Source organism: Dipodomys merriami, unplaced genomic scaffold (assembly GCF_024711535.1).
Source record: "Dipodomys merriami isolate MVZ:Mamm:240054 unplaced genomic scaffold, mDipMer1.0.p SCAF_15, whole genome shotgun sequence".
Lineage (NCBI taxonomy): Eukaryota > Metazoa > Chordata > Mammalia > Rodentia > Heteromyidae > Dipodomys > Dipodomys merriami.
This window is the reverse complement of record NW_027202826.1, coordinates 24877690-24891057: the sequence shown is the minus strand read 5'-3', so window position 1 is coordinate 24891057 and position 13368 is coordinate 24877690. Positions and strand designations below refer to the sequence as shown.

Below are 13368 nucleotides of genomic sequence, written 5' to 3'. Positions count from 1 at the left end.
TTTCTGTGTTGAATGCTTGGTCCCTAGCTGATGAGGTGGTGAAACATTAGGAAATGGAGTTTAGAGAAAGCAGATCACTTAGGAAATATCCATGAAGTGTGTGAGTGTATATTGGAACTCCAGTGTCTGTCTCCCTATCTTTCCCATAATCCCTCCTTCCCTCCCTTCCTCCCTCTCCCCTCCCTTTCTCTCTTCCTTCTTCCCTCTCCCTACCCTTCCCTCCCTCCCCCTTCTGCCCCTTCTTTCCCCTTTCCTGGCTGCCATGAGGTGAGTAACTTCTCCCACCATACATTTCCTGTCATAATATTCTGCCTCACCACAAGAGCAGAAACATCGGGGCCTACTTAGCTGGCCTACAGCATGCCAAGGTGAAACACTGTTTCCGGGTGTGTCCTGAGGCATTTCTAATATTTGAATCAGTAGACTCATCAAATTGTCCTCTCCCATGTGGTAAGCCTAAATAGAACAAAAGATGGGGAAGAAGAATTCTCCTCCCCAGTTTCTTCTTGCCTGCTTGCCCTGAGACATAGCATTTGATTGTTCTCTGCCTGGGAACTAGAATTCAGACCATCAGCTTTCCCTGTTTCTTAGACCCTCAGATTAGGACTGAATTTACACCACTGATGTCCTTGGGTTTTGTTTATAGTTGAGAATTTTTGGTCTCTGTGATCACATAACCCTTAGTAATAATAAATCTCCTTTTAATACATTGTACAAATCCACCATGTATAAATGCATAATAAATCTCAATTTACATATACATGTGCATAATGCACAGTTTTACACACACACATATATCTTCTTGGTTCTGTGGTTTTTTTGTTTTTTGTTTTGTTTTTTTTTGTCTACAGCACATTGGCTGATTTCAGTATTCTTGTCATTATTTCTTTTTTTCCTAAGTCTTCTTTACCTTCACACAGTTTTTCAATTCTTATGACCATAGGGAAAAAATTACTTTAAATCAGCAGCATTCTCCTACTCTGTCATGGAAGCTGGTTAGATAACATCTGCAGTATCTTGGTTAGGTAGTGCTACAGGTTATTAGGCTTTTGGTATGTTCCCCAAGGACTCATCTGTTGGAAGTTTGATCCTCAGTGCAGTTATGCTGGGAGGTGGTGGAATATTTAAGAGGTGGAAGGTTGTTATGCCATTAGGGGCATTACCTTCCCAAGAGATTAAAGTAGCTCTCCTGGGATCATCCCAATGATTTGTTCATTTGTTTGTTTTTATTTTTGGTCAGTCATTAGGCTTAAACTCAGGGCCTGGGCACAGTCCCTGAGTTTTTTGCTCAAGGCTAGCGCTCTACAACTTTGAGCCACAGAGACACATCTGGTTTTCTGGTGGTTCATAGGAGTTAAGAATCTCACAGACTTTCTTGTCCAGGCTGGCCTCAAAACCTGATCTTCAGATCTCAGCCTCCTGAGTAGCTAGGATTACAGATGTAAGCCGCCAGTGCTCGGCATCCAATGATTATCTTAATATGTTTTTCCTTCTGATAGAATTAAGAATGCTATTTAAACTTTTTATTCCTTCCTTCCTTTTTTTTTCTCCCCTCCCCCTTACTTTCTTTCTTTGTCTTTCTCCAGGCTGGGTGATTAGCTGTGTGAATTGAGAAATCAGAAGAAATAATGATAGAAAAGCTTGCAACATTTTGGATTGGGACATAGTGTAAATAAAGTCCAAGTTAAGATTATTATTGTACCCAAGTCTTCAGTTCTTATCAAACCAATCCCTAGTCACTCTATATTTCTGAAGGTTCCGACAAATTAAGATTTTCTGGATGTAGCTGATTAGAGCACAGGAATTTATCCTTTTCCTGGGTGTCAGCTGCCAATTGAAACATTTTCTGGCCACCAGCTTCTATAAAATTGATGTCTTTAATCAAATCATGCATATAAATCTGATCAGTGCTGTTCTGTATGGCATAGGATCTCAGGGTTTATATGGGAAATTTATCCATAAGAAGATACATCCTCAGGTATGCAGAGTCATGCTGGAGGTATCCATGGGTTTGCATATGGTCACACTTAGATTGCTAGGTGAGGTCCAAGCTAAATTCTAATTCCATTTAGTTTTATGGAATAATCGCTTTCTCTCTTTCCTGAACAGTTTTCAATTATTTAGTTTTTTTTCCCCTTAAAATCCATGGGGCATAGTTAAGCACTCTTTTTGCTCTAATTTCATAGCATATTTGAAGGAGCTTTGTCAGGAATGGAATAAGAGGAAACAGTACCATGCATGAAAAAGGCCAGGTTCTTCAAATCCTTTCTGTGACTTGCTCAATCATTTGGTGAAGGCGTCTATCATATTTATTCAAGAGTAAAGTGACAACTGGAAAATAATGCTTTTTGTCAAGGTAATAATTTAGATTTATTATTTTTTTTTAAAAAAAGAGGTTTTGTGTTGATTTTATAAAAGCAAAGGCAACAGTCAGCCGTTTCCTTGGCTAATTCATTCAATCCTCGAGCAACGCTTAAAGCCAGGTTACCTTGGTATGATTTAAAATAGTAAGACATATGTGAATAAAATGATATGAGATCTATATAATTCTGAATAATAAAATAAAGATTAAGATAGTTATATGTCCCTTGAGTACTGATATTTAAACTTTAAAAATCAATCAAGAGAGATTAAGTGGTGTTTCTTTGGTACTAAAAATGTAAAGCTAATACCAAATTGTTCTATTTTCACAGATTTCAGATACAGAGTGATATTTAAGGACATTAAAAATGACGACGAAATTCTCTTCCATTTGTAAAGAATCTCCTATGAAGTATACTTAGAAGAAATCCCTGAGTATATTAAATACTCCATTAGTATCTTTCTTCATAAACAGAAAGGGATAATTTAAAGATTTTGCAAGATATACACAGTATTTAGCAAAAAAGCAGTATCCATTTAGAAGATTCTCTCTGCAGAGCTTGTAAATTAGATTACGGATGCTCAATAAGAGAAGCCACCAAGCCACAAAATTAAAATAGGACATTTTGAACACATTAGCTATTATTAGGTAAGTCAAGAAACCATCCTTTTATGGAGTCTCTATTTAGTTTTAGCCATTCAAGATTGTTTTTCACTGTTTCCAGCACTTGTTGTCTGGGTTTTTCTCCTGCACCAGCTTCTGGATATTTGGCAAAAAAGCTCTCCATCTAAAAATGAATGAGACATCGTTAGGAACGTCACATGAAGCCCAAGTCTTCAGCATTCATTTGCAACCTGAATCAATTCTCTTCTTACAGGGAATTTAGTAGCCTATGAAACCACTAGCTAGATCTCTTGTAGCATTCAAGTGAGCGTTTCCTCTCAGATTAGCAATCATAACCAGGTGCCCTGGCTCACGCCTGTGGGCTGAGTCTGAGGATCCAAGTTGGAAGGCAGCAAAGGCAGGAAAGTCTGTTAGATTTTATCTTCAATTAGTCTGTGAAAAGCTACCAGTGGAACTGTGGCTCAAGTGGAAGAGCACAGCCTTGAATGGAAAAGCCAAGGGACAATGCCCAGGGCCTGAGTTCAAGCCTCAGTACTGGCATAAAAATAAAAAAGTATGTTTACCCCCAGCATTTGTATACCAGACAACTTGTCACACTATAAGACACACTGGCATATTAGAACTACAGCATGCCAGTGATGAGTGAGCTCATTTAAAAAAAAAAATTTTCTGTGTATTCTTCAAGGTGTTTCCTGGAGAATCTGACCCATGAAATGATGAGTTTGTCCTTGGAGTTTTTAAAAATTATTATTATACGTGCAATTCTCTTATGAAGCTCTTGTAAAACAAAAATTGGTTCAATTCTCCAAAAACTCATAACTTCATAATTACTTGTTATTCACAAAAATAAGATTGTGTATGTGTATGTGTGTGTGTGAATGTGTGTGTGTGCGTGTGTGCGTGTGTGTGTGTGTGTGTGTGTGTGTGTGTGTGTGTGTGTGTGTGTGTGTGTGCCGTGCCAGTTCCAAGACTGGAGTTCAGGGTCTGGGTGTTTTTGTTGAATGATGGTGCTCTGCCTTTTGCATCACAGCTCCATTTCTGGACTTTGGTTATCTGGAGCTAAGAGTCTCATGAACTTTCCTGTCCTAGTTGCCTGTGAATCTTTTTGTTTGTTTGTTTGTTTGTTTTTGTCGGTCATGAGGCCTGAACTCTGGGCCTGGGCGCTGTCCCTCAGCTCTTCTGCTCAAGGCTAGCACTCTACCACTTGAGCCACAGCACCACTTCCGGTTTTCTAGAGGTTTATTGGAGATAAGAGTCTCATGGACTTTCCTGCCCAGGCTGGCTTTGAACTGCGAACCTCAGATCTCAGCCTCCTAAATAGCTAGGATTACAGGCATGAGCCACTAGGGCCTAGCGCTTGTGAATCTTTATCATTAGATCTCAGTCTCCTGAGTTGCCAGCATGACAGACATGAAACACTAGCATTTAGCTGTTTTGTTTTTGTTTTTTAAATGTATGCAGAAATCTTTTCATTTCGATATCTAACATATAGATATTGAAACTTCATGCAACCTAAATTGGTATGACATGAATGAACATTTTTCTTCCCTGGGTTTCAGAGGTTTGGGATTAGTCTTAAAATTTCAAACTGCTAAATTCTGAATGGATTAAAATCAGCTGATGTCAGAGTAACAATCACCAGAAAAGAAGAGCAACACAGTCATGTTTTGGCCAACTAGTCTCAGCCTCCAAGGGTCCCATGCTTCTTGGTTTTTAAACTCTGTGTGTGTGTGTGTGTGTGTGTGTGTGTGTGTGTGTGTGTGTGTGTGTGTGTGTGTGTTGCTCATTTGAATTTCTTTCGGATTAGAAAAAAGCAATTGTTGTATTTGTTATAAGAATCATTGCCTTACTGTTGTCTTCTGTGATTTTAATGAGAAAATGCCATTTCTAGATTTTTTTTTTTTTTTTTTTTTTGTCGGTCGTGGGGCTTGAACTCTGGGCCTGGGCGCTGTCCCTCAGCTCTTCAGCTCAAGGCAAGTGCTCTACCACTTGAGCTACAGCGCCACTTCCGGTTTTCTGGTGGTTTATTGGAGATAGGAGTCTCACGGTCTCTCCTGCCCGGGCTGGCTTTGAACCTCGATCCTCAGATCTCAGCCTCCTGAGTAGCTAGGATTACAGGCGTGAGCCACCAGCGCCCGGCTCATTTCTAGATTTCTATTTGAGAAGTTACTTTAATAGTTTTCTGTCCTGGGCAACTAGAAAAGAATTTTTCATCTTACCTGCCAGAGTTGTAACTCAGTGTTGAATGGCTCTGCAATAGTGACAATCCGGCCAAGGTTTCTGTCATTTAGTGTGTATCTAGAGAAATTTAGAAGAGCAAGAAGAAATCTAAGTGCCCAGAGCTTCACATTTTTTCTAGATGCAATCCTTTTTTTAACTCATTCATTCATGAGATCATTCATTCGTTCATTCATTTTTGCATGCTTTTCAAGAAAGTTAAATAAAGTGAGAAATCACATTTGTCTCAGATTAATTCTATTCAATGGAGGTTCTCCATAAGTTCTGTGGGTTTTTTTTTCTTTTTTTCTGCCCAGGCTGGCTTTGAACTGTGATCCTCAGATCTCAGCTTCCTGAGTCTCTAGGATTACAGGCATGAGCCAACAGCACCTGGCTATTGTCTCTTCATCTTTTACATTCTACGTCTGATCCACCTAACATTTTTTTTAATTATCAAGGTGATGTACAGAGGGGTTACAGTTACATAAGTAATGTAATAAGTGCATTTCTTGTTTAACTTGTTACCCCTCCCTCATTTTCCTCCCACTTTCCCACCCTATCATTGTCCTTTGCTGGGACTATTGTAATGACTGCTTTCCTAAATCCATTCTGGCCCCAAATTGGTCTGCATTTCCCCTTATCATCAAAACTTTCTTTGCAAAGAAAAACTGATCATTTCCCTTTCCTCCTTAAAAATTTTTGATGCAGCTGAGTGCCGGTGGCTTACACCTATAATCCTAGGGACTCAGGAGGCTGAGATCTGAGGATTGCAATTTAAAGCCATCCCAAACAGGAAAGTCCATCAGACTTTCATCACCAATAAACTACCTCCCTGAAAAATGAAAAACCTGAAGCCAAGCTCTGGCTCAAATGGTAGAGCTCTTTTTTTGAGCATAAGAAGCTCAAGGACTGTGCCCAGGCCTTGAGTTCAAGTCCCAGTACCGGCACAAACAAAACAAAACAAAAATCTTCTAAAGATGTATTACTACTTAGAATGAAAGTCTACATCTTTCGATGACTCTGCAACTCATAGTCTTTATCCTTTTTCTTTCTTCATAGGCTGCCAACCAGGAAGGTTCCCTTTCTGTGTTCCTAATTCATTCCTGGCCTTCTCCAGTTTTTCCATCACTTACTTACGGACACCATCCCCATCCATCTTTTTTTTCCATTTTGTTAGCTTCCTCATTACATTATTCCAGTGCACCCTGAATCTCTTCTACAGGTAGTTACTACTGTGTGTGTGTGTGTGTGTGTGTGTGTGTGTGTGTGTGTGTGTGTGTGTGTGTGTGTGTGTGTGTGTGTGTGTGTGTGTGTGTAGCAGTACCACAGCTTGAACTCAAGCTCTCACTGGGCATTGGCTTCATTGCTTAGAGCTGATGTTCTCCCACTTGAACCATGCCTTCCACTCAGCCTGGTTCCCCTGGTTAATTGAAGATGGAGTCTCTCATGCTTTCCTTCCTGGATTTGAGTTTGAACCTCCATCTTCAGGTCCATCTAAGATTATAGGCATGAGCCCATGCCACCCAGCTTAGTTTTTTTTTTTGTTTGTTTTGTTATTTTTTACCATTTTAAATATACATGCATTTGTGTGACTCTTTTAATGTTTGTCTCCAGTTCAAAGCTCTAAACTTTTCGAAGACAAAGGCATAATCTGATTTCTCCTCCCACTGGCATTCCCAATGCCAAACATAATGCCTAGCACATAGTAGGAGCCCAACATGACTTGCTGGATGAGTCCTAATTTAAATGAGCTACTAGTTCTTATCTCTTATACTAGCAAGGGTATACAAAAATATCACTATAAGGGCCGGGAATGTGGCTTAGTGGTAGAGTACTTGCCTGGCATGCATGAAGCCCTGGGTTCAATTCCTCAGCACCACATAAACAGAAAAATCTGGAAGTGGTGCTGTGGCTCAAGTGGTAGAGCGCTAGCTTTGAGCACAGAGAGGCTCAAGGACAGTACCAAGGCCCTGAGTTCAAGCTCCAGGACCAACCCCCAAAAAATCACTATTAAAAAAAAGGTTGAAAAAGATAAGACAGTTATTAAGAAAATTTTTCCTAGATCAGAATTCTGCAGCATTTATCAGAAACCCTAAAAATAAATCTTTTAACCCAGCAGTATTATTTGTATCCTAAACATATTATTTCAAAGGTATTGTTCATCAATACAGTATTTCCAGTTGTGGGGCGAAAGACAGAGATTGGCTAAGAAAAGAAGAATAAATCTACATATTTAAATGCTATTAGATCATTAAAAACAAAATTGAAAAAACAAACTGGGAGGTAATGGTAAGGGATAGGAAGGGGAAACAAAGGAGGAAGCAACAATGCTTGATAAGAAATGTTCTCATTATCTTGCCCATGTAATTGTAACTCCTCTGTACAATATTTTTAAAATAAAAAAATCATTAAAAAAAACAAAAACAAACTCTAAGACCACAAATGACCTTCACAATATGGGATCATGTAGAAATATAGCAAATTATAAAATACTCAAATATATGTGAAATATATATTCATTAAAAATAAATGAACAAAGAGCCACAGAAAAACAAAAATAATAATGGGGCTGGGAAGGTCGCTCAGTGGTAGAGTGCTTGCCTTGCATGCATGAGGCCCTGGGTTCGATTCCTCAGCACCACATAAGCAAAAAGAAAAAAGCCAGAAGTCGTGCTGTGGCTCAAGTGGTAGAGCGCTAGCCTTGAGTTGAAGAGCTGAGGGACAGCGCCCAGGCCCAGAGTTCAGGCCCCATGACTGGACCCAAAAATAAATAAATAAACAATAATGTAGCAATAGAAGTTATTCTTTTTTTGGGGGATCCGGTTGTGGGGACCAACAAAAAGAAAAAAAAAAACACTACAGCTGCCTATTTGAATACTAGAAATGTGAGAACAGAAGCCCCTATCGTATCAAGTGTAGAAAACAAAGGAAAATAGGTAGTGAATTTATCATAATGGTTATTTCTGAAACTAAAATAAGAATTTATTATATGTTAAATCAATTGAAAAGTTTTATAAAATTATCTTTTTGGACTTCATACTTATATGAGCATTATATTACTTCATTCAAAGGAAATTTTGAATTTCTTTTGAATAACTTAATGGGTATACACAAAATCCTTTATTTATTTATTTATTTATTTATTTTTGGATCCAGTCATGGGGCCTGAACTCTGGGCCTAGATGCTGTCCCTCAGCTCTTCAGCTCAAGGTTAGTGCTCTACCACTTGAGCCACAGGGCCACTTCTGGCTTTTTTCTTATGTGGTGCTGAGGAATTGAACCCAGGGCCTCAGGCATGCAAGGCAAACGCTCTACCACTGAGCCACCTTCCCAGCTCCAAGTCCGTGGTACTCTTTCGTTTTGGAGGGGGGTGTCCGGTTGTGGGGCCTGAACTCTGGGCCTGGGCACTGTCCCTCAGCTCTTCAGCTCAAGGCGAGTGCTCTACCACTTGAGCCACAGTGCCACTTCCGGCTTTTTGCTTATGTGGTACTGAGGAATCGAACCCAGGGCCTCAGGCATGCAAGGCAAGAGCTCTACCACTGAGCCAACTTCCCAGCCCCCAAAATCCTTTATTTAAATTACTTTGTTTATAAGATAATATTTACATGGTTTCAGTTAAAAATGTAACTGATCATTAAGTGAAGGAAAGTGTAAGTAAATAACAGACACACATATTCAAAAATTGAGATGGCTTGATTTTCATCCATAGTCAAAGTACAATCTAAGGATTACATCATATATTGCCTTGTTGGGTTTATTCAACCTCATAATTTTACTTAAGCATTCAGTAGAATAAACAAAAACAAAGAATAATCTTCAAAATATCTTTGGAACTGGGATTAAGGTTCAAAGTAGCAAGGACACACAGTGACCTGCCATTAGTGTTATAAGACTCACATGATAGAATCTTTGTAAAAGTCAATTGGTTTATTTTAGAGTGGCAGGAAATTGTTCAGAAGCAGAGGCATCCTGAGACTGGGGACAATGTTCAAGACTTTTGCCTTAGACAAGTTCTTCAGGGAACACATTCTATTCAAGTCAAGAATAATTGATATTTTTGTGAAACTGTCAGATGTGGTTATTGTAGAACTTTGTGGCTAGGTCATTTGAAATAATACTTCATGAAAATTAAATAATTAGAACTAGTTCTGAAAAAGGTTTATCAGTTTATTTTTCCTGGAAAAAAATCAGTTTATTCAGTCTCATATATTTACTTTAAGATTAATGTTAATGATCTCTATGACAAAGTACACTCTATTTTTCCTTTTAAAATTTAAGGTGTAATAATAATCTAATTTTTGAAAATGGAAAAGATTCATTATTTCAAACAAATCACATCAGAGCTATTCAAACAGGCCTTGAGAAATGTCCTATTTAATTAAAAAATACATGGATGGCCATTTTATTTTGCAAAATAAAATATTATCTACTTATATGTTCACAATTCTAAAGCAAGCATTGTATTTCCTCCGCATGAGTTTCTTACAATCATGCACTGAAAAAAGGAGTTTTAGCTGCATGTAGTGGCTCATGCCTGTAACCATGGCTACTCAGGTGATCAGGAGGACCACGGTTTAAGATCAGCCCAGGAGACATCTCATAAGACCTCATGTCAACCTATAAACTTCTGGCAGGGTGACATATGCCTGACATATTCCAAACTGAGAGTAAAGAGGATTGCAGTCTAGACCCTCCCATGCAAAAAAGACCATATTCAAAATAATAACATAAAAGCAAATAATAAAAGCAAAACAATGTGGAGAGGAACACTGAGTTTGAACTCCAGTTCTGGCGGGGAGGGGGAGAGTTCAAAGTGAATGGTGCTAGCTTCTATAATATAAATTGTTGTGACTAGATAAGTTCTCCTCCCCACCCCCTCTCCCCAAGTCCTGGGGCTTGCATTCAGGGCCTGGTTACTGTTCCTGAGTTTTCTTTTGCTCTACTACTTGAGCCATAGAGCCCCTTCTGGCTTTTCTTTTTATATGGTACTGAGGAATCGAACCCAGGGCTTCATGTATGCTCGGCAAGCATTCTACCACTAAGCCACATTCCCAGCCCACAGATAACAAGTTCTTAATAGTTTGATTTGCTCATAAACCAAGGATTCTGTTGAAATAACTATAAACAGACAGGTAATGTGTATTCAATGCACACACACACGGGCATGCACAGATAGTCTTCAGAGATAGATAAATTCACTAGTCATAAGAATAGAAAAGGCAAAAATCAATCACAACTAAGCAAAAGAAATCTTGGTTGAGAGCTAGAGATATCGTGTGGATCTCAGAAGGAAAGGAAATACAGGTGGACACAATAGTGCCACAGAAACAGGACAGAAAAAAGAAGAGAATGAAAAGCTGGAAATGTAGTTGATATTTCTCACGAGGCAAGTTGAGTGAATCTCATTTAGTTTACAGCAGAGATTAATTAAGAACTATGAACCTGGAATTATGCCAGGTATTAGCACAGTAAAAAGAGTTATATTTAGCTTGTTTTGACCAAACTACAAATAATATATTTTAGTCATCGTTCCACATTTCAGGACCTCATGGCATCAGTTGGAAACAATAATCTCCAGAAGAATAATTATGCTTAAAATTAGCATAATCACCACTGATAATATGCCATTTCAGATATGGTATAGTAACAGGGAGAGTATACTAAGGAGAAAAAGAAGGGGGCTGGAGATAGTCTCAAACAAAGGGAACAACTGGCCATTACTAATCAGCCCACCTGTTCACTAGATAGTCCCAGTTGAGCTGTATCCAATTCCAGGCCATTGTCTTCCCATAGCTGTTATAGGAGATATATCGGATGACTGTGAACACATCCTGAGATTTAATAAGGTTCGGGTCCTTGAGCAATTCCAAATACCTATGAAAAGCCAAACAGAAAGACAGCTAAAATCAAACTTTTCATTTTCACTCTTAGCTAAATATCAACGAGCATAGCTTTCCTGTCAGTTCTTGAAGCACCAACAAAGTGAATTAAATGTGACAAGGAGGGAAAGACAATAAAAACTCCCTGATATGTTTAACTGTTTTTGAATAATAACATCTGGTTTTGAGGACTATAAGAACATGAAAAATGAATCATTGTGGAAATATTAACCCAATAAAACAGAGAAAATTAATGACTGGTTTTTAGCATTTATTGAAAGGAAACATTTTACTCACTTATTAGCCCACTAAATTGAAAAAAAAAAAACCTAGTAAGTTAAAGCACGTAAGCTCTTGTTTGCTGTGAATAAGACTTAAAATTTGTCTGCTCTTCTCTACATAGCAAGAAACAACCTTCTAATATAACCTATGTAAATAGCTTAGCTGACTATGATTACAGCATAACACAAATAGTTCAAGAGAAATTAAATGACCAAAGGGAGAGATTTTACTGCTCTAATGTTATAGTTTTATCTAAAATTCCAACTGTAAACAAAGACCCTGTGAAAGCATATTGTCATGAGAAAAGTGTTTCCAAACAAGACCAATACATATTTTAATCACCGTGAAACAGACCCCTTGTGAACAGATTACATATTGCTAATAGATCAGATATATTTTCATACTCTGCTAGTCTTCTTTTTATGTGACTTCCTACTCATTGACCTGGCTCATTCATATGTTTAGGGAGATTAAGAGATAATAGCTCCAACAAAGGGCTCACTGTTTAACTTCTTCAGTTGTGAGATAGTTTTGAGAGCCAACCTCAGTCAAAAACGAAAAGATAAATCCATATTTCTTGTGCTTCTATCAATCCATCTGTCATACTGACTCATCTCCCAATAGTGTGGGAACAATTACATAGGAATTAGATACTACCTTTTATGTGCTTGCAATTGTGTAGGCAAACCTACACACACTCACCTGCAATTGACTATAGCTATGTACCCTAAGTGAGAGACTAGAGAAAGATCAAGCTCTAAGGGGAGTCCAAGCTATTTGGGAAGCTGGAAAACACAACTCCCTTTTCACCCTTAGAGAAAAAAAATACAGTTCAGTCTCAACCCTTGCATTAGGTCCAACATGGATGATATGCGAAAATGACCATGTGCGTGTCCTAAGCAAGGTAAAGTGAATGTATGCATGAGTTTGCAGGCACAGTTCTAGGCCTTTTAACTTGTGCACTGTGTAGAGGACCTAGACATTTCTTCTCGATAAGATTTCGTGGGGTTACGGAAAGGACTGTTGGGAAGACAAAAGTGCTACGCAGCACAGGTACTCCGGGACCAGATCAGATGACAAACGCCACACTTTCAACTCTGGAAGACAGAACATGTTCCAGCAATAAGAACTTAGTGGGCTCTGATCCAGGACCCCAAACTGGGGGAAAGCTCCATAAAGCAAAACCTCAAAGATAGCAGATGTGTCCATCACTCCTTAATGACTTCTGCGACTTGTATAGGAAGAACATAGCGATGGAAAGAACTCTAGACGGTTGAACATTTATTCTAACAGACTATGTAGTTTAAAGATCAATTTCAAAATGAGGCTGGCAAACAAAACTAGTGTGCAATATTTGTTTCTGTCACACTGACTCATCTCCCAGTAGCATGGGAACACTCATATAGGAACTAGATACTACCTTTTGTGTGCTTGTCATTGTGTAGGCAAACCTACACACACTCATCTGCAAGACAGCACATTTATCATAGGATTCAGATAAGAAAGCAATTCTAGCAAAGCCCTGACTACATCCCAGACTTGTTTGCAAAACTTCCTTTAGGCCAAACTGAGAGTCTGTATATGGTTGAAATAACACATTGTGGGATATATTGTTTCCAATTAAAAAAAAAAACAGTGACAGCATGCAGTAAAACAATATTTTTTTCTGGTAGGTGTTATAAGGTATGGGCACTTGTTTTCCATCTTGGAGAGAATACCTCAGCATGTACTGAACTAGAAACTGCACTGGGGTGGTGAGCCCTTGGATTTCTGTGTAATTTAGCTTCCATCTCTTAGTTTGCAAGAGTCTTACTAAATCATTTAGTGTATACCAACTGCCTTTATAGATGCAATCAGTACAATGCCGTAAGGTAATGGGTTACAGCAATGTGCTGGCAGATGTCAAGAGGACCATGCTTTTTATGTAATTTTAATTAAATTTATTTTAAATAACACATACTATATGTATAATACAATAGCTTGATTGCTAGACACTCAACACAT

General features: G+C 38.5%; 1 protein-coding gene across 1 annotated transcript in view; it reads right to left on the bottom strand.

Moving 5' to 3' along the window:
• Positions 1–2345: 2345 nt before the first annotated feature.
• Positions 2346–13368, bottom strand: part of Enpep (glutamyl aminopeptidase) — a 90691-nt gene continuing 79668 nt past the window's right edge. The window contains exons 18-20 of the mRNA XM_070022462.1: positions 10937–11077; positions 5206–5284; positions 2346–3149 (exon numbers count right to left, since the gene is read on the bottom strand). Of these exons, the coding sequence (XP_069878563.1) occupies positions 2997–3149; positions 5206–5284; positions 10937–11077 (373 nt within the window). The 3' untranslated portion in view covers positions 2346–2996. The remainder of the gene's footprint in view (positions 3150–5205; positions 5285–10936; positions 11078–13368) is intronic.